The 13,535-nt window shown below is 39.5% G+C and overlaps 2 protein-coding genes across 2 annotated transcripts; one reads left to right on the top strand and one right to left on the bottom strand.

Annotated features, from left to right (window-relative positions):
- Positions 1-7,213: 7,213 nt before the first annotated feature.
- On the top strand, positions 7,214-8,689 carry LOC149045937 (uncharacterized). The gene has a single exon (XM_089205985.1). It carries the CDS (start codon positions 7,214-7,216, stop codon positions 8,687-8,689), a length of 1,476 nt encoding a protein of 491 aa, XP_089062111.1.
- Positions 8,690-9,065: 376 nt separating this feature from the next.
- Positions 9,066-12,278, bottom strand: LOC113666401 (beta-1,3-galactosyltransferase 1-like). Its single transcript, XM_089205984.1, has 2 exons — positions 11,373-12,278; positions 9,066-9,202 (listed from the first exon to the last, which is right to left on the bottom strand). The coding sequence occupies exons 1-2, from the start codon at positions 12,244-12,246 to the stop codon at positions 9,066-9,068; spliced, it is 1,011 nt and encodes a 336-aa protein (XP_089062110.1). The 5' UTR covers positions 12,247-12,278.
- Between the last annotated feature and the right edge of the window lie 1,257 nt (positions 12,279-13,535).

The raw sequence follows: 13,535 nt of genomic DNA, 5'->3' as shown, positions 1-13,535 counted from the left end.
CGTTTACTAAAAACATGCGCTTGATATAGAATGAAATAGAAATCAAAACTTTATGAGTGCGGCTGGAAGTATTGCGAGTTCACTCTACCGACGTCCCGTTTGCAGTCATGTCTCAAACTGGAGGTTTTTAACCCTTTAAGAGTAAATGTCAGTAAAAATCAAGGAAAATTAAAAAAAAGTGGCCACGGTCAAAAAATCAATTTCTCTCATACTTTGTCAGTTTGAAGGCCTAGGTAAGTAACTGAAGGATATGAGGTTAGTTTTTTGAAATATTCCATATAACGGCAGAAAACCACGAAAAACGGTCACCCTACCGGAAGCTCGGATTTCACCTGGCGGAAACTCGAAATTTTACACTTTTCAGCTTCTCGCTACACAGACGTTTACATAGCTGTGAATCTTTCTTAAGTATAATTGAATACATTGATTCTTCCTTAGTCAAACCATGGGAATTATTTTTATCTCTGCTTATTTGTGAGCGAACTGAGACCCGATTAAGAAGACACACTTTTCTCATTTACGCGAAGGTGTAAAATAATCCAAACTCAGCGACGAAAAAAGCTGACCGGTAGTTCTTCAAATCCTCTGATGTTATAACCAAAGACAGTTCAGTCATTGATTTTTAGGTCTACGGTTTTAAATCTTTAGGATCTAGTAGCACTTTTGCATGAACGCCGATCAAAATTCGAAAAAATTCCAATTGAGCGCCTTTGAAATCATAACAAAGCACTATTGAATAAATTAACTCCTCGGCCAAAGTTTGTACATAAAACATAAGGGTTTTGCTTTTTTAGCGATTTGAAGCGTTTTAAATATATATATTAATGTTAAATATTGTCTACACAGGTAAAACAAACTATGAAACACCAAAATTACCACGAGCTGAAATTAAATCTCACAGGCTCGCTCCCTAATCTGAGTCACGCACGAGCGACTTCGCTACAATTAATACAGTAACAAACAGATATTTACATCCGTTGATTTTAAATAAGTCGTATTTTTAAAATATCTCGCTCAAAGATTTGCCAGGTTTCCTAGTTAACTTGCTGAAAAAAAAAGAAAACATTAATAGTAATTCTAGCTCAATTAGAATTGATTTTATTCAGTATGAGAAGTTTTGTGCCGTCGAAAACCAGTCGGAAGTAACTGTCTCCACGAAAAGCAAATATTGCATCGTTCTCTAAATAAACAAATCTACTTAACCATATAACCAGAGTATGTTGTTGGCGAAGTTAATAGACATACATAACAACGACGTCTTGCTCGTTCTTGAATATTGTCGGTGGGATTTGCGGCGCAGACGAACGCACTTGCTAAGTAACTTCCAATGGCTAATTTCTACCCTTACTCAGCTTTCGTCACACTGCTCACGCTGTGTAACAAGGATATAAAACATCGCACGAAATCCTAAAAAACTCTCCGGACTTGAACCAGAATTGATTTTAGCAAGATTGCGTGTTTTTAAAAGCCAACGAGTTTATTGGAGATGACTACCCGTACCGTCTCATCGTGTCACTTAGGCATAACCTGACACGATGTCGATAGTTTCGACTCCTGATGGCCGAGAGCACTCGGATTTCTTTTTTTCCGAGTACGCCTGTGTCACTTACTGAATAATACATCATTCTCATTTATTCACCAGGCTTAAAAATATTCCATCACATTTATTCCATTGCACGTATGCCACACATGACATTCCAATCCTAGCAGTATGCAGGATATTTGTCCCATGAAGCACTCGGATTTTTTTCCGATTATGCCTGTGTCACTTACTGAGTAATACATCATGTTCAAAAGTATAAATTTTTGCACCATACAGGAAGTTGTTTCGGTTCACTCAGCAAGAGCTGTGAAAAGTAGCCGCACTGGAATAGGAATATATTTTTTCCAATCCATGAAGATATTTGACCTTTCAAAATAGCTCGTCCCTATGGGCTCAGGTAAATAACAACTAAAAAATGTACTACCAAGCAGGAACTGTCTCCAATGAGTTTTGTATCCTCTTCATTCTGTTGTCCAATGCGACTATTGAAAACACTATGAGTTTCACGACTTGCATGTTTTATTGATTGCGCTTGTCAAACAACACTACAGTCTGTCATTGATAGAGAAAATAAAGTTTAATTTTGACAATATTCGATGAAAAATACTAAGAATTTTCCAAAGAGGGCACCGAAGAATAAATAATGTGCACTGTCATTTTTACGACATTTAAAAAGGAGGGAAGGGGGTGGGGGAAAGGATTTAACAACCATACTACTCTCTCTCCCCAACCACCCACAAAGTGCACAGTTTGCACATTATACTAGTGGAAACGTCACATCAACATTTATATGTTTACGTTTAATAGCACAATTACGGTCGTTGCATCACTCCAATATGGCCATTTCCCCACAAAACTATATTTAAGTAGATCTTTGATCAATCTTGTACGTCAAGCTTTGTTACTTTGAATTTTTCTTGGCTTCTTGCGGAGACAATTTCAAACTTTTTAGCCCTAAAACTTTGAATGGATATACAACTGTAATTAGCTTACATTACGTGACTGGTTGGCTGGTTTAATTCGGTGGCAGCCTTGAGGTGGTCGCCATACCATTAGTGTATCTACCTCTTCACTGAACACACTTTTAAAAAAAGATAACGATCAAATGAAACGATTTTTTCGAAAGAAAATAAATGATGTTATCTTGTATACAATTATGCGCAAGGCATAATTAGTCAACAGAAAACAGTTTATTAATCTGCTTATGAGGTACAGCCGCACTCGCCTACAAGCTTTGAAAGACGACTAATAAACGGATTCTTTCGTCTTTGTGTTATATTAGAGACGTCCACACCAAGTTCATCGCAAATACTGCGCAGCATGTCCACACTCAGTGACATCAGCTTTTTCTTGCCCATGCGCATGAGTTCACAGATGTTGTAACCTGACGACGATACAATGGGGTGCTGAAGGGAAACCTCTCTCATCACTTGCACACAGATTTCAGATTGGATTACCTGTTCTTGTGATGGTCTGTCATCTTCTCTAGTGGTCTCTTCGTCCGACTCTTCCCGGTTCACTGTACTGGGAGGAAGCCTTTTCTTTGCTGCCAGTCGTGAGAAGAATCCAGTGATTTGCTGTCCTGTTAGAACTTCTTCTGGTAGAAATCGACGAGCTCCGAACTCGTCCCTTGAAGATCTCATCATTTTTGAGACTTCATTCGGATCTGCTTTCCTTCCACTCTGCTCGCCAATTTCAAATTGTTGTTTCAAAAATTCATTCTGTTTTTGCGTAAAACGTGTCTTCTTTGTGATTGTCTTAAGTGCCCATCCCATTGTAAGGGGCGAAAAGCATTGGCTGTTTTGTTCTTCACATTGTAACTGGACAATGGAAATCCTGCTACCTTCATCCATTAGCTTTGAAGCATATCCTCGTTTTGCTTTGTCATACAGCGTTTCCTGTTCAGGTAGTCGCTTGTGTTTCCCCGTGTCTAGATGTACTTGTAATGATACAAAGCGGCTGTATGCTTTAATGCACCCTTCCTCGGGGCATGGGAAAAGTGGCGAGGCTTGCTCGTTTTCACCATCATCATCTTCTTGTTCTCGGCTATTGGCATCACTGGCTGCGTTTGGATCACTTGCAGATTTTTTATTTACATGTCTGTGTCTCACCTCTCGGCTGCCATGGACACATATCATAGGACAAGTAATTTAACAGTCCTCGACAGATGCTTTTTTAGATTTCAAATGGTGTAATATAACGTATTTAGGTTTTGATGTACAAATTAATTTTCTTACTTCTGCAGATACACAATGGAAAGGGTTGGCCACCCATCCAATCTACATCCTCCTCTCTCCTGCTCCCTCGCCTGCCAACCACCCACCCCCCTCCCCGGCAAATAAAATAAAAATTTAAAAAAAGACCTTAAATATATTTTAAAGTGTGGGGAATAGATCAAGACGTAAACGACGTCATAATGATTTTAGATTGTGAGTTTGTATGACTTTGTGAAGTGAAAGGATGAATGCTTATTGGTGGCCTGAAGAAACGTTTAGAGATGGGCTGACATGACAGAAAGACTATAAGGTCTCTGATAAGCGATATAACTGGGAAAGTGTCTTGCCACCGGTATTTCATATCATATAATAAAGCATGTGCGTATACTCACCAGGTTTAACTTGTTCAAGGTTTCGGCGATCTCTGAAACTTCAGCGGTCATCTGGCATTTCTCAGGTGCTCTTTCCTTATACACACTAAGCATCTTTCTGCATTTTACGCAAATTCCTTTAGAAAAAACATAGTCAAACTCCCGTCAAAACTCCGAAATTACCGAAAGGCGCGTATTTTTTAAACACAAAAGTCTGAAGTTTTGTCGACCCACAGAATAAAATAACAATCGAAAGTTGACTGCGCGATAAGAGGTGAGAAGAAGGGGGGGGGGGGGAGTAGCATTGTGATTAGACTATCCTTTTCTTTTGTTTATTGTTTATATCTTTCTCAAGTGGCTTTTTGCGAAACGAAATTGAAATGTTTTAAACAAAGCAAATTAACCCCTACTAACCGAATTCCAGGTGCGTACTGTAAGTTACAGACCGTGAAACGAGGTTAGTAAGATATTCATTATGTCTCTGAGGTCAATCGGGCGCGCGGGAATGGAAACTAGTTAAAGTTTATTGGGCCGCGCAAAATTGACTAATCACACCCCGCGTACGAACTGAGAGATACTGATAAAAAATAGGAACTCATTGTATACATGTGGGTAGTGCTGTGTGCGCGCTGCAGACCTGTTTGTTTACAGACACCGGCACTCACTCACTCACTCACTCACTCACATACCTGGCGACAAAGTGGGTAGGGCACTATACAGTGCACACACTAATAGAAGCGCAATCCATACAAAAATGAGAGGCATGAAATAAAGGTTGTTATAAAAAAATTGGATTGGACAACTGAATGAAGAGATAAGTAACGAAATGTCCTTCATCAACCTTACTTATTTCTCTCCGTCGTTTAAACAAATGATTCTTTCATATAATCTCAAGTCATCAGAATAAATAGACTAAAAATAATTCATTGGAGACAGTCTCTGTTTGGTAGAACATCAAGTAGTTGGTTGCTTACCTGAGCCCACAGGGACGAGCTGTTTTGAAAGCTCAAATATCTTCATGGATTGGAATAAATTTATTCCTTTTTCCTGTGCGGGTGCCTTCCTCAGCTCCTTGCAGTGACCAGAAACAACTTCCGGGATGGTGCAAAGATTACCCGTCCTTCGCCAACCTAAACCTAACTTGGCACGATGAACCGGACAGATAGTCATATCCGATAAATTCGCCGGCTTTTGAAAACATCCACATCTCGCCAAAATTAATTCTACCTCCGTTTCAATTCCGGAAAATTTCAACGACTTTTTGTGATTTTTGATATCCCTGTTACACTGCGTGAGAGGCGTGACGGAAGTTGAAGAACTTGTGCGTTCGTCTGCGCCGCAAATCCCACCAACACTATTCAAGAACGAGCAAGACATCGCTGTTATATGAAGTTCCCCGACAATAAACTCTGGTTTTAGTTGCAATGTTTCACAGATAAAGTTAATTCGATTTATTTATTTAAAGAACGATGCAATTTTCGTGAGAACAGGTACTTCTGATTGGCTATCGACGGCATAAAGCTTCTCATTCTTAATAAAATCAATTCTTATCGTTTCAGTTTGAATTGCTATTATGATATTTTCTTTTATTTCTACTTCAGCAAGTTAACTGGGGAACCTGGCACATCGTTGAGTAAGATATTTTAAAATAAGACTTATTGTAAATTAACAGATGTAAATATCTGTTTTTTACTGTACTAATTGTAGCGAAGTCGCTCGTGCGTGACTCAGATTAGGGAGCGAGCATGTGAGATTTAATTTCAGCTCGTGGTAATTTTGGTGTTTCATAGTTTGTTTTACCTGTGTGGACAATACTTAACATCAATATATATTTTTTAAAGGTTCAAACCGCTAAGAAAGTAAAACCCTTATGTTTTATGTACAAACTTTGGCCGAGGAGTTAATTTATTCAATAGTGCATTGTTATGTAGAGTTGTAAATTTCAAAGGCGCTTAATTGGAATTTTATCGAATTTTGATTGGCGTTCATGCAAAAGTGCTACTAGATCCTAAAGATTTAAAACCGTAGACCTAAAAATCAATGACTGAACTGTCTTTGGTTATAATATAAGAGGATTTGAAGAACTACCGGTCAGCTTTTTTCGTCGCTGAGTTTGGGTTATTTTACACCTTCGCGTAAATGAGAAAAGTGTGTCTTCTTAATCGGGTCTCAGTTCGCTCACAAATAAGCAGAGATAAAAATAATTCCCATGGTTTGACTAAGGAAGAATCAATGTATTCAATTATACTTAAGAAAGATTCACAGCTATGTAAACGTCTGTGTAGCGAGAAGCTGAAAAGAGTAAAATTTCGAGTTTCCGTCAGGTGAAATCCGAGCTTCCGGTAGGGTGACCGTTTTTCGTGGTTTTCTGCCGTTATATGGAATATTTCAAAAAACTAACCTCATATCCTTCAGTTACTTACCTAGGCCTTCAAACTGACAAAGTATGAGCGAAATCGATTTTTTGACCGTGGCCACGATTTCTTTGATTTTTACTGACAATCACTCTTAAATAGTCGAATTGTGTGCTCTTTATCGACAGACGGTGACACTTTTTTTAACGAATAATGACAGCGGCGGCGGAAAAAAAGTTAAAATGCCATTCATTGTCCAATGAAATAAGCCTCCAAAGCACAGATAATAAAACCAAATATAACCTAACCTTTGAAAAGGATGTAGTAAGTCTCCAACGCAATAAACATCGTGCGTTGTAGATCTCATAATTTTGATCTACTGTAAGTGAACACAGATCCTTAATTCTCACACCACATCTATCTCCGAAAAGTAACAGGCAAAGTCAATAGGTTGAATATACTTGAAAAACTAGAGAGGGTAAAGGACCGTGCACTAAGGTATGACATGTATTTATAGCAAAGACCCTTCATTAAGAAAGAATGCTCAATTTGATTGGTTTACAAAACACATTAAAGGGTCGTCTCACCCAATATATGTTAATTACGATAGACAGATTTTTTCAAAAGAAGACACCCACCACTACAGCTAATTCATTTCAAGTAAAGAACACGCATCGTAATTAAAGGGGCACAAATATGCTTTGATACCTAAAGTAAGATGTACAAAACATGGTACTTCAACCCGACCTTTTCCAGTTCCTGAAAATTCAAGGGATTCTCAGAACACGTCGCACTCGAGCAGGCAAGGCCATGAAGCAATCGTATGGTTTCCACAAAATCACAGAAATTAGTTCTGTATGGAATGTTCGTAAACCTTCAAGTGTGAAATTATCTGTTGGACCTAATTTAAATAACTTGGTAACGATTAAACGACACCCGTTGAATTCTTCATCTGCAAATTCGCTAAACTTCTGCCTTCTAAATGCAAGATCCATCATCAATAAAACGCTACAAATTAAAGACTTTGTGGTTGACAAAAACATCGACATTCTTGCTTTAACTGAAACCTGGCTTAAACCCGATGACTGCTCTGACTACACCGTTCGTGATATCAGTCCCACCGGATATGCTTTTGTTCACATACCAAGACCTAATGGAAATGGTGGAGGTGTTGGCCTACTCTACAGGAAAAATCTGAAAATGGAGCAAATTAAATCGGATCCGTTTAAATCTTTTGAATTTAAAGAAGTACTGCTTCACTGGTCCTCATCTATCATACGTATTATTGTTATTTACCGCCCTCCAATTTCTGTCAAGAATGGTCTTACACATGCTGCTTTTTTTGATGATTTTTCTTCACTGCTGGAAAGGCTAGTATCTTCTACCGGCCGTCTTCTTCTAGCCGGTGATTTCAATTTTCATGTCAACGATTCATCTGACAACACTGCCAATAAGTTTCTCGACCTTTTAAGCTGTTTCAATCTGGAAGTCTGTAATGTCCACACCCCGACGCACAAAAACAACAACGCCCTTGACCTCATTATCACAAGATCTGGCGAAGAAACTGTCTTAAATTTATCCATCAATGACCCGGTTATCTCTGATCACTTTGCTGTTCTTTGCACCTTGGCTATCAAGAGACCACCTAAAGCTAAGCTCACCATCTCATCACGTAAACTGCGTACAATTGATCCAGACAACCTACGGCGTGATATTCGTTCCTCCGCCTTATATAACTCACCATCTCAGGAAATTACGGAACTCTGTGACCAGTATGAATCGGTTTTACTTTCCATTTTAGACAAACATGCACCTTTGCGCACAAGAATCATCAATCTGCGACCTAATGCTCCCTGGTACAGCGAGGAAATCAGAAAACAGAAAACAACCTGCCGCAAGTTTGAAAGGCGCTGGCGACGCTCCAAACTTGAATCAGACTATCGACTTTACGCTAATCAACGCACTATTATTCAGAACACCATTTTTAAGTCAAAAATGGATTACTACTCTAATCGTATTTCAGAGGCTGGCAACGACAACAAAGCCCTATTTCGATTAATCGACCGTCTCCTCCACAGGAAAGCAGAGAAAAGTTATCCAACCAGCACAGCAGCTGAAGATCTCGCTAATACATTTGTTACCTTCTTCGAAGATAAAATAACCCGTATTAGAAGTATACCTACTCCTTCTGAAATTCCGGATTAGTTTTCCTCACTGGATGTTTCCACCACTAATTGTGAGCTTAGCAACTTCTCACCTACTTCAAATCTTAAACTATCGAAGATTGCCCGCTCTGTTGTGCAGAAATCCTGCTGTCTGGATCCTTTACCAGCCACGTTACTTAAAGAACATCTGGACCTGCTCCTACCATCTATTTGTAGTATTGTAAATCTGCCACTGGTATCTAGTTTTCTACCTTAGTCCCTTAAAAACGCTGTTGTAACCCTTCTTCTCAAGAAACCGAACCTGGACCACGAAGTTCTTGGTAATTTTAGGCCTATTTCGAACCTTAAGGTTATCTCGAAAGTCATTAAGAAGGTTGTGGCAGTGCGTCTTCAAGCTTATCTTGACTTCTACCAACTCACAGAGCCGCTACAATCTGCCTACAAATCATTCCACAGCTGCGAAACCGCCCTTCTCCGTGTTCAAAATGACTTGCTATCGATAATCGCCACTGTGTCATGCTCCTGTTACTAGATCTCTCCGCTGCATTTGACACTGTTGACCATGTAATACTGCTCAAAAGATTGAATTCTAAATTCTCAATACGTGGCACTGCACTTGACTGGTTCCGCTCCTACCTTACTAAACGCACACAAGTCGTCCTAATCGATGGAAGGAAATCGCAATCTCGTGAGCTCAAGTGTGGAGTACCTCAAGGCTCCGTTCTTGGGCCGATCCTCTACCTACTTTACACTGCTCCTCTTGCCGACATTTTACGTTTTCACGACATGCAATTTCATTTCTACGCCGATGATACTCAGTTGTACATTTCTTTTTCCGTTAACGATGATCTGGAATTAACCAGTAGCATTGCTAAAATCGAGAATTGCTTATCTGATCTAGATAAGTGGATGGCCTTAAATAAGCTGAAGCTAAACAAAGACAAAACTGAACTTCTCTACCTTTACTCAAAGCACAACCCTCAACAGTCTATACCTCCACTTCGTTTTGGTTCTGATATAATACAGCCGTCTTCATCTTCCAGAAATATCGGCGTCGTTTTCGATAGTACTATGTCAATGCTCCCTCATGTCAAATCTGTCTGTAAATATGCCTTCTATCATTTTCGGAACATTTCCCGTATAAGGAAATTACTATCCATTAAGACCACTGAGACTCTAGTCCACGCCTTTGTAACCTCCAAGTTGGATCACTGTAACTCTCTTTTATACGGTGTCCCCAAATACACTATCCAAAAGCTCCAATCAGTGCAGAATGAGGCGGCTCGACTTGCTACCAGCTCTCGTAAATTCGACCGCATCACCCCTGTTTTGTTCGACCTACACTGGCTTCCAATTTCTGAGCGAATTAAATTCAAAATAATTCTGCTCACCCATAAAGCTCTTCACCAGCAGTCTCCTGTCTACATTCAAGACCTAATACGCCGTTATTCAACTTCAAGAACGCTCCGTTCGTCTTCAACATTGCGTCTGACTCCTGTCAACTTTAATCTCAAGTCCTATGGCTATAGAGCTTTTGCTGTTTCGGCTCCTGAACTGTGGAATAAACTACCTGATGACATTCGTTCTTGTGACAATTTAAATATTTTTAAACGTAAACTTAAGACTCATCTTTTTAAAAATTACTTTAATGTATGATCTCTTTTATTATCCATGTCAAACGCCTATATCTTAGACATCAGTTAACTTAAGACTTACTTTTAATATTATTTTAACGTGTGATATTTTAATATTTTTGTAAAGCGCTTAGAACAGGACTGGATAAGCGCTATATTAGTAGTTTTATTATTATTATTATTATTATTATTATGGTCTAAGGTCTCTTCGTTACTTCGCCGCTGTAAGGACTTGGAATTCGCTGCCGGAGACGATACGCGCTATGGCCGGCACAAGAGAAATTTAAAACTGGATTCCAGACACGCAATTTACATCTAAATTATGAGGTAATCACATTACTTATTAGAGTTTTATATCTTTTATCGTGGAATAAACCCTCCCCCCCGGGGGGCAATGAATTATCGGCCAAGTATCAGTGAAGTATCGGTGAAGTGTCGGTCATGTATCGGTGAAGTACCGGTGAAGTATCGGTCATGTATCGTTCAAGTATCGGTCAAGTATCGGTCATGTATCGGTCAAGTATCGGTCAAGTATCGGTCAAGTATCGGTCAAGTAACGGTCAAGTATCGGTCGTGAATCGGTCAAGTATCGGTCAAGTATCGGTCAAGTATCGGTCAAGTATCGGTCAAGTGTCGGTCAAGTATCGGTCAAGTGTCGGTCAAGTATCGGTCAAGTGTCGGTCATGTATCGGTCATGTATCGGTCAAGTATCGGTCAAGTATCGGTCATGTATCGGTCAAGTATCGGTCAAGTATCGGTCAAGTATCGGTCAAGTAACGGTCAAGTATCGGTCATGTATCGGTCAAGTATCGGTCATGTATCGGTCAAGTATCGGTCATGTATCGGTCAAGTACCGGTCATGTATCGGTCATGTATCGGTCGAGTATCGATGGTTTAAGACTATATCGGTCGACACATTTATCGGTCGACAATCGACCGACTATCGGTCGACAGTCGACCGATAGTCGGTCGACAGTCGACCGATAGTCGGTCGATTGTCGACCGATAGTCGACCGATAGTCGACCGATAGTCGACCGATATATCGGTCGACTGTCGCCCGATATGTCGACCGAGTCCACCTATAGTACACATGATCCAAGTATTCTTTGTTGGAACACATACATATTGGGGCGGATGCCATAGTTCAAAACCCACATTGTTTGTAATGTTTATTCCGTTCTTACTCGCCAGCATGCCAACGTAAACATCGTCCAGTCTGAAGAACGGCAAGGAAGAGAAAGTGTCAACAAACGCACGTACAGCATCGTGAGATAAAATGTATCCAAAACCGGGGCAAAAGTCTGGATATCTCGTCCCGCTATATTCCTCGTAAGTTACCTTCCATTTGCCTTTTCTCAAAGGAACAGGATTTGTGTAGTGATTGCCAGCGTAAAACTTCTTTTTTGGCGTGGTGGGTGCGCTTAAGAAGGAGAGAACTCTTGGAACGTGCACGAACACGTCGTCATCCAATTTCAAAAGAAACGAGAAATTGCAATACGTTACTGCCCATTCGAAGCCCATTTGTATCTTTCGGGTTTGATTCCAGTAGTGGTCATAATAGCTAGCTCGCACGAGGTCCTTAAGAGCTTCATCTTCGTCAAGCAACACGTTCGAAACTGTTTCATTCCATGTCTGGGCGACCAGAAAAACTGACGTCCATCTTGGTTTTGCGGATCTTTCAAATGCCCATGTTTTACGAATGTTATTCCTTCTTTCGAAATTACCTGGAGCGGAGGAGATAATGATAAGAAGGTCGTAATGTTGCATACAAGATCTCCTGGTTATAAAAAAGGATTTGTAATGAGTTTGCGAAGTAGATGTTATCGTGTGATTCATTTTCGGTTCTCGTAATTGTGTGGGCTGCACGTGGTTTTCGACATCTAGTTGTTCACGAACAACGTCAGAAAAGGAGTAACGGGTACTCCATATAAGACTTAGCTGGAAAGATACACAAATTGCCATGACAAAAGCTAAAACGGTCAAAACTCTTTTTCCATGAATTCTGATTATTGTATTCCAGCAAACCCGATAAAATTGCACATGTACACGCACGTGTGCACGTGTACAAAAAAGCATGCGGATCAGATGTCAAGGTGAATATGCAAATTTTTTTCAGCGCGTGGAGAGATTTCATGTGACACGGTGAAAAAATATAAATGAGGAAAAAAAAAAGACAAAACTGAGCAAGGAACGTTTCGGAAGAAAAGCTTTTATTCAAAAAAACAATTTTTTTTTGGATTTTCTGTTAGAACCGAAAAAACGAATGAATTTCTATCGTCTATGAAACCCTAATCGAAATAAAATTCATTTTTTTGCTTAGTTCGATGTTTAGTTGACTTCACGCCTGGAAATATTGCGCAGCGTTATAATGAAAATTACTGAAAAGTTCTAAGTTTTAACGCAATATCTTCTATGAAACAATACTTTTTGGACATCTCATTACTCATTCATGGTATTTTTTCGTGCTTTTGAAGCTTCACAATGTCTCTAACTCTCGCTTGAAGTCCGATAGTTTGGTTTTTCGCTTTATGACTATAATTCGCATCGCTTTACAAAATTGTAACGTTGGCGACTCGAAAAGTTTAATTTTTGTTGCTTTTAAAACCGTAAATATATGTTATTTGCCGGCTGGGAGGTCCGTATGGTGAAAAACTGTGACCGAGGTCTTGAAAATACTGCCCGAGGCCGTAGGCTGAGGGCAGCATTTTCAAGACCGAGGTCACAGTTTTTCACCATACGGACCGACCCTTAGCCGGTAAATAACATATTTATTGTTTTTAAACTTGACGAAATTCTTTCCGAAAGAACCCGAATGACTTATGGCCGTAAATACGGCAAGATCTTCCATAAACTGAACAATTTTTGAGTGAGTAAATGGTAGTTAAAATAGAGGTGATGCAAATTAAAGAGAGGTGCCTCAGCTAAACATTTTCATTTCCGTAACGATAAAGATGATTAAAAGGCTTCCAAACAAACTTTGAAACATTATTTTTACAAGTATCTGTCACAATCTAACACCTGTCAATTAGAGAGCGCGCAAGAAGAAAAAAAGCGTAGGAACATTTGAAAAACATCAGAACTAGTTTGGCAAGGACTGTCACGACAATGTTTCCTTCAAAATCAGTCAATGATCTAACGGAAAGTATTATTCACTCTCATCGACCATTCATTCATGTACGAAGATTTACCTTTGTTCATTAAGTAAACGGCGAGGAGAGTAATTGTGAATAAATTCAATTTTTTTACTTTGA

This window comes from Pocillopora damicornis, chromosome 5 (genome assembly GCF_964200805.1).
Source record: "Pocillopora damicornis chromosome 5, jaPocDami1.2, whole genome shotgun sequence".
Taxonomy (NCBI): domain Eukaryota; kingdom Metazoa; phylum Cnidaria; class Anthozoa; order Scleractinia; family Pocilloporidae; genus Pocillopora; species Pocillopora damicornis.
This window is presented reverse-complemented; position numbering and strand designations above follow the sequence as displayed.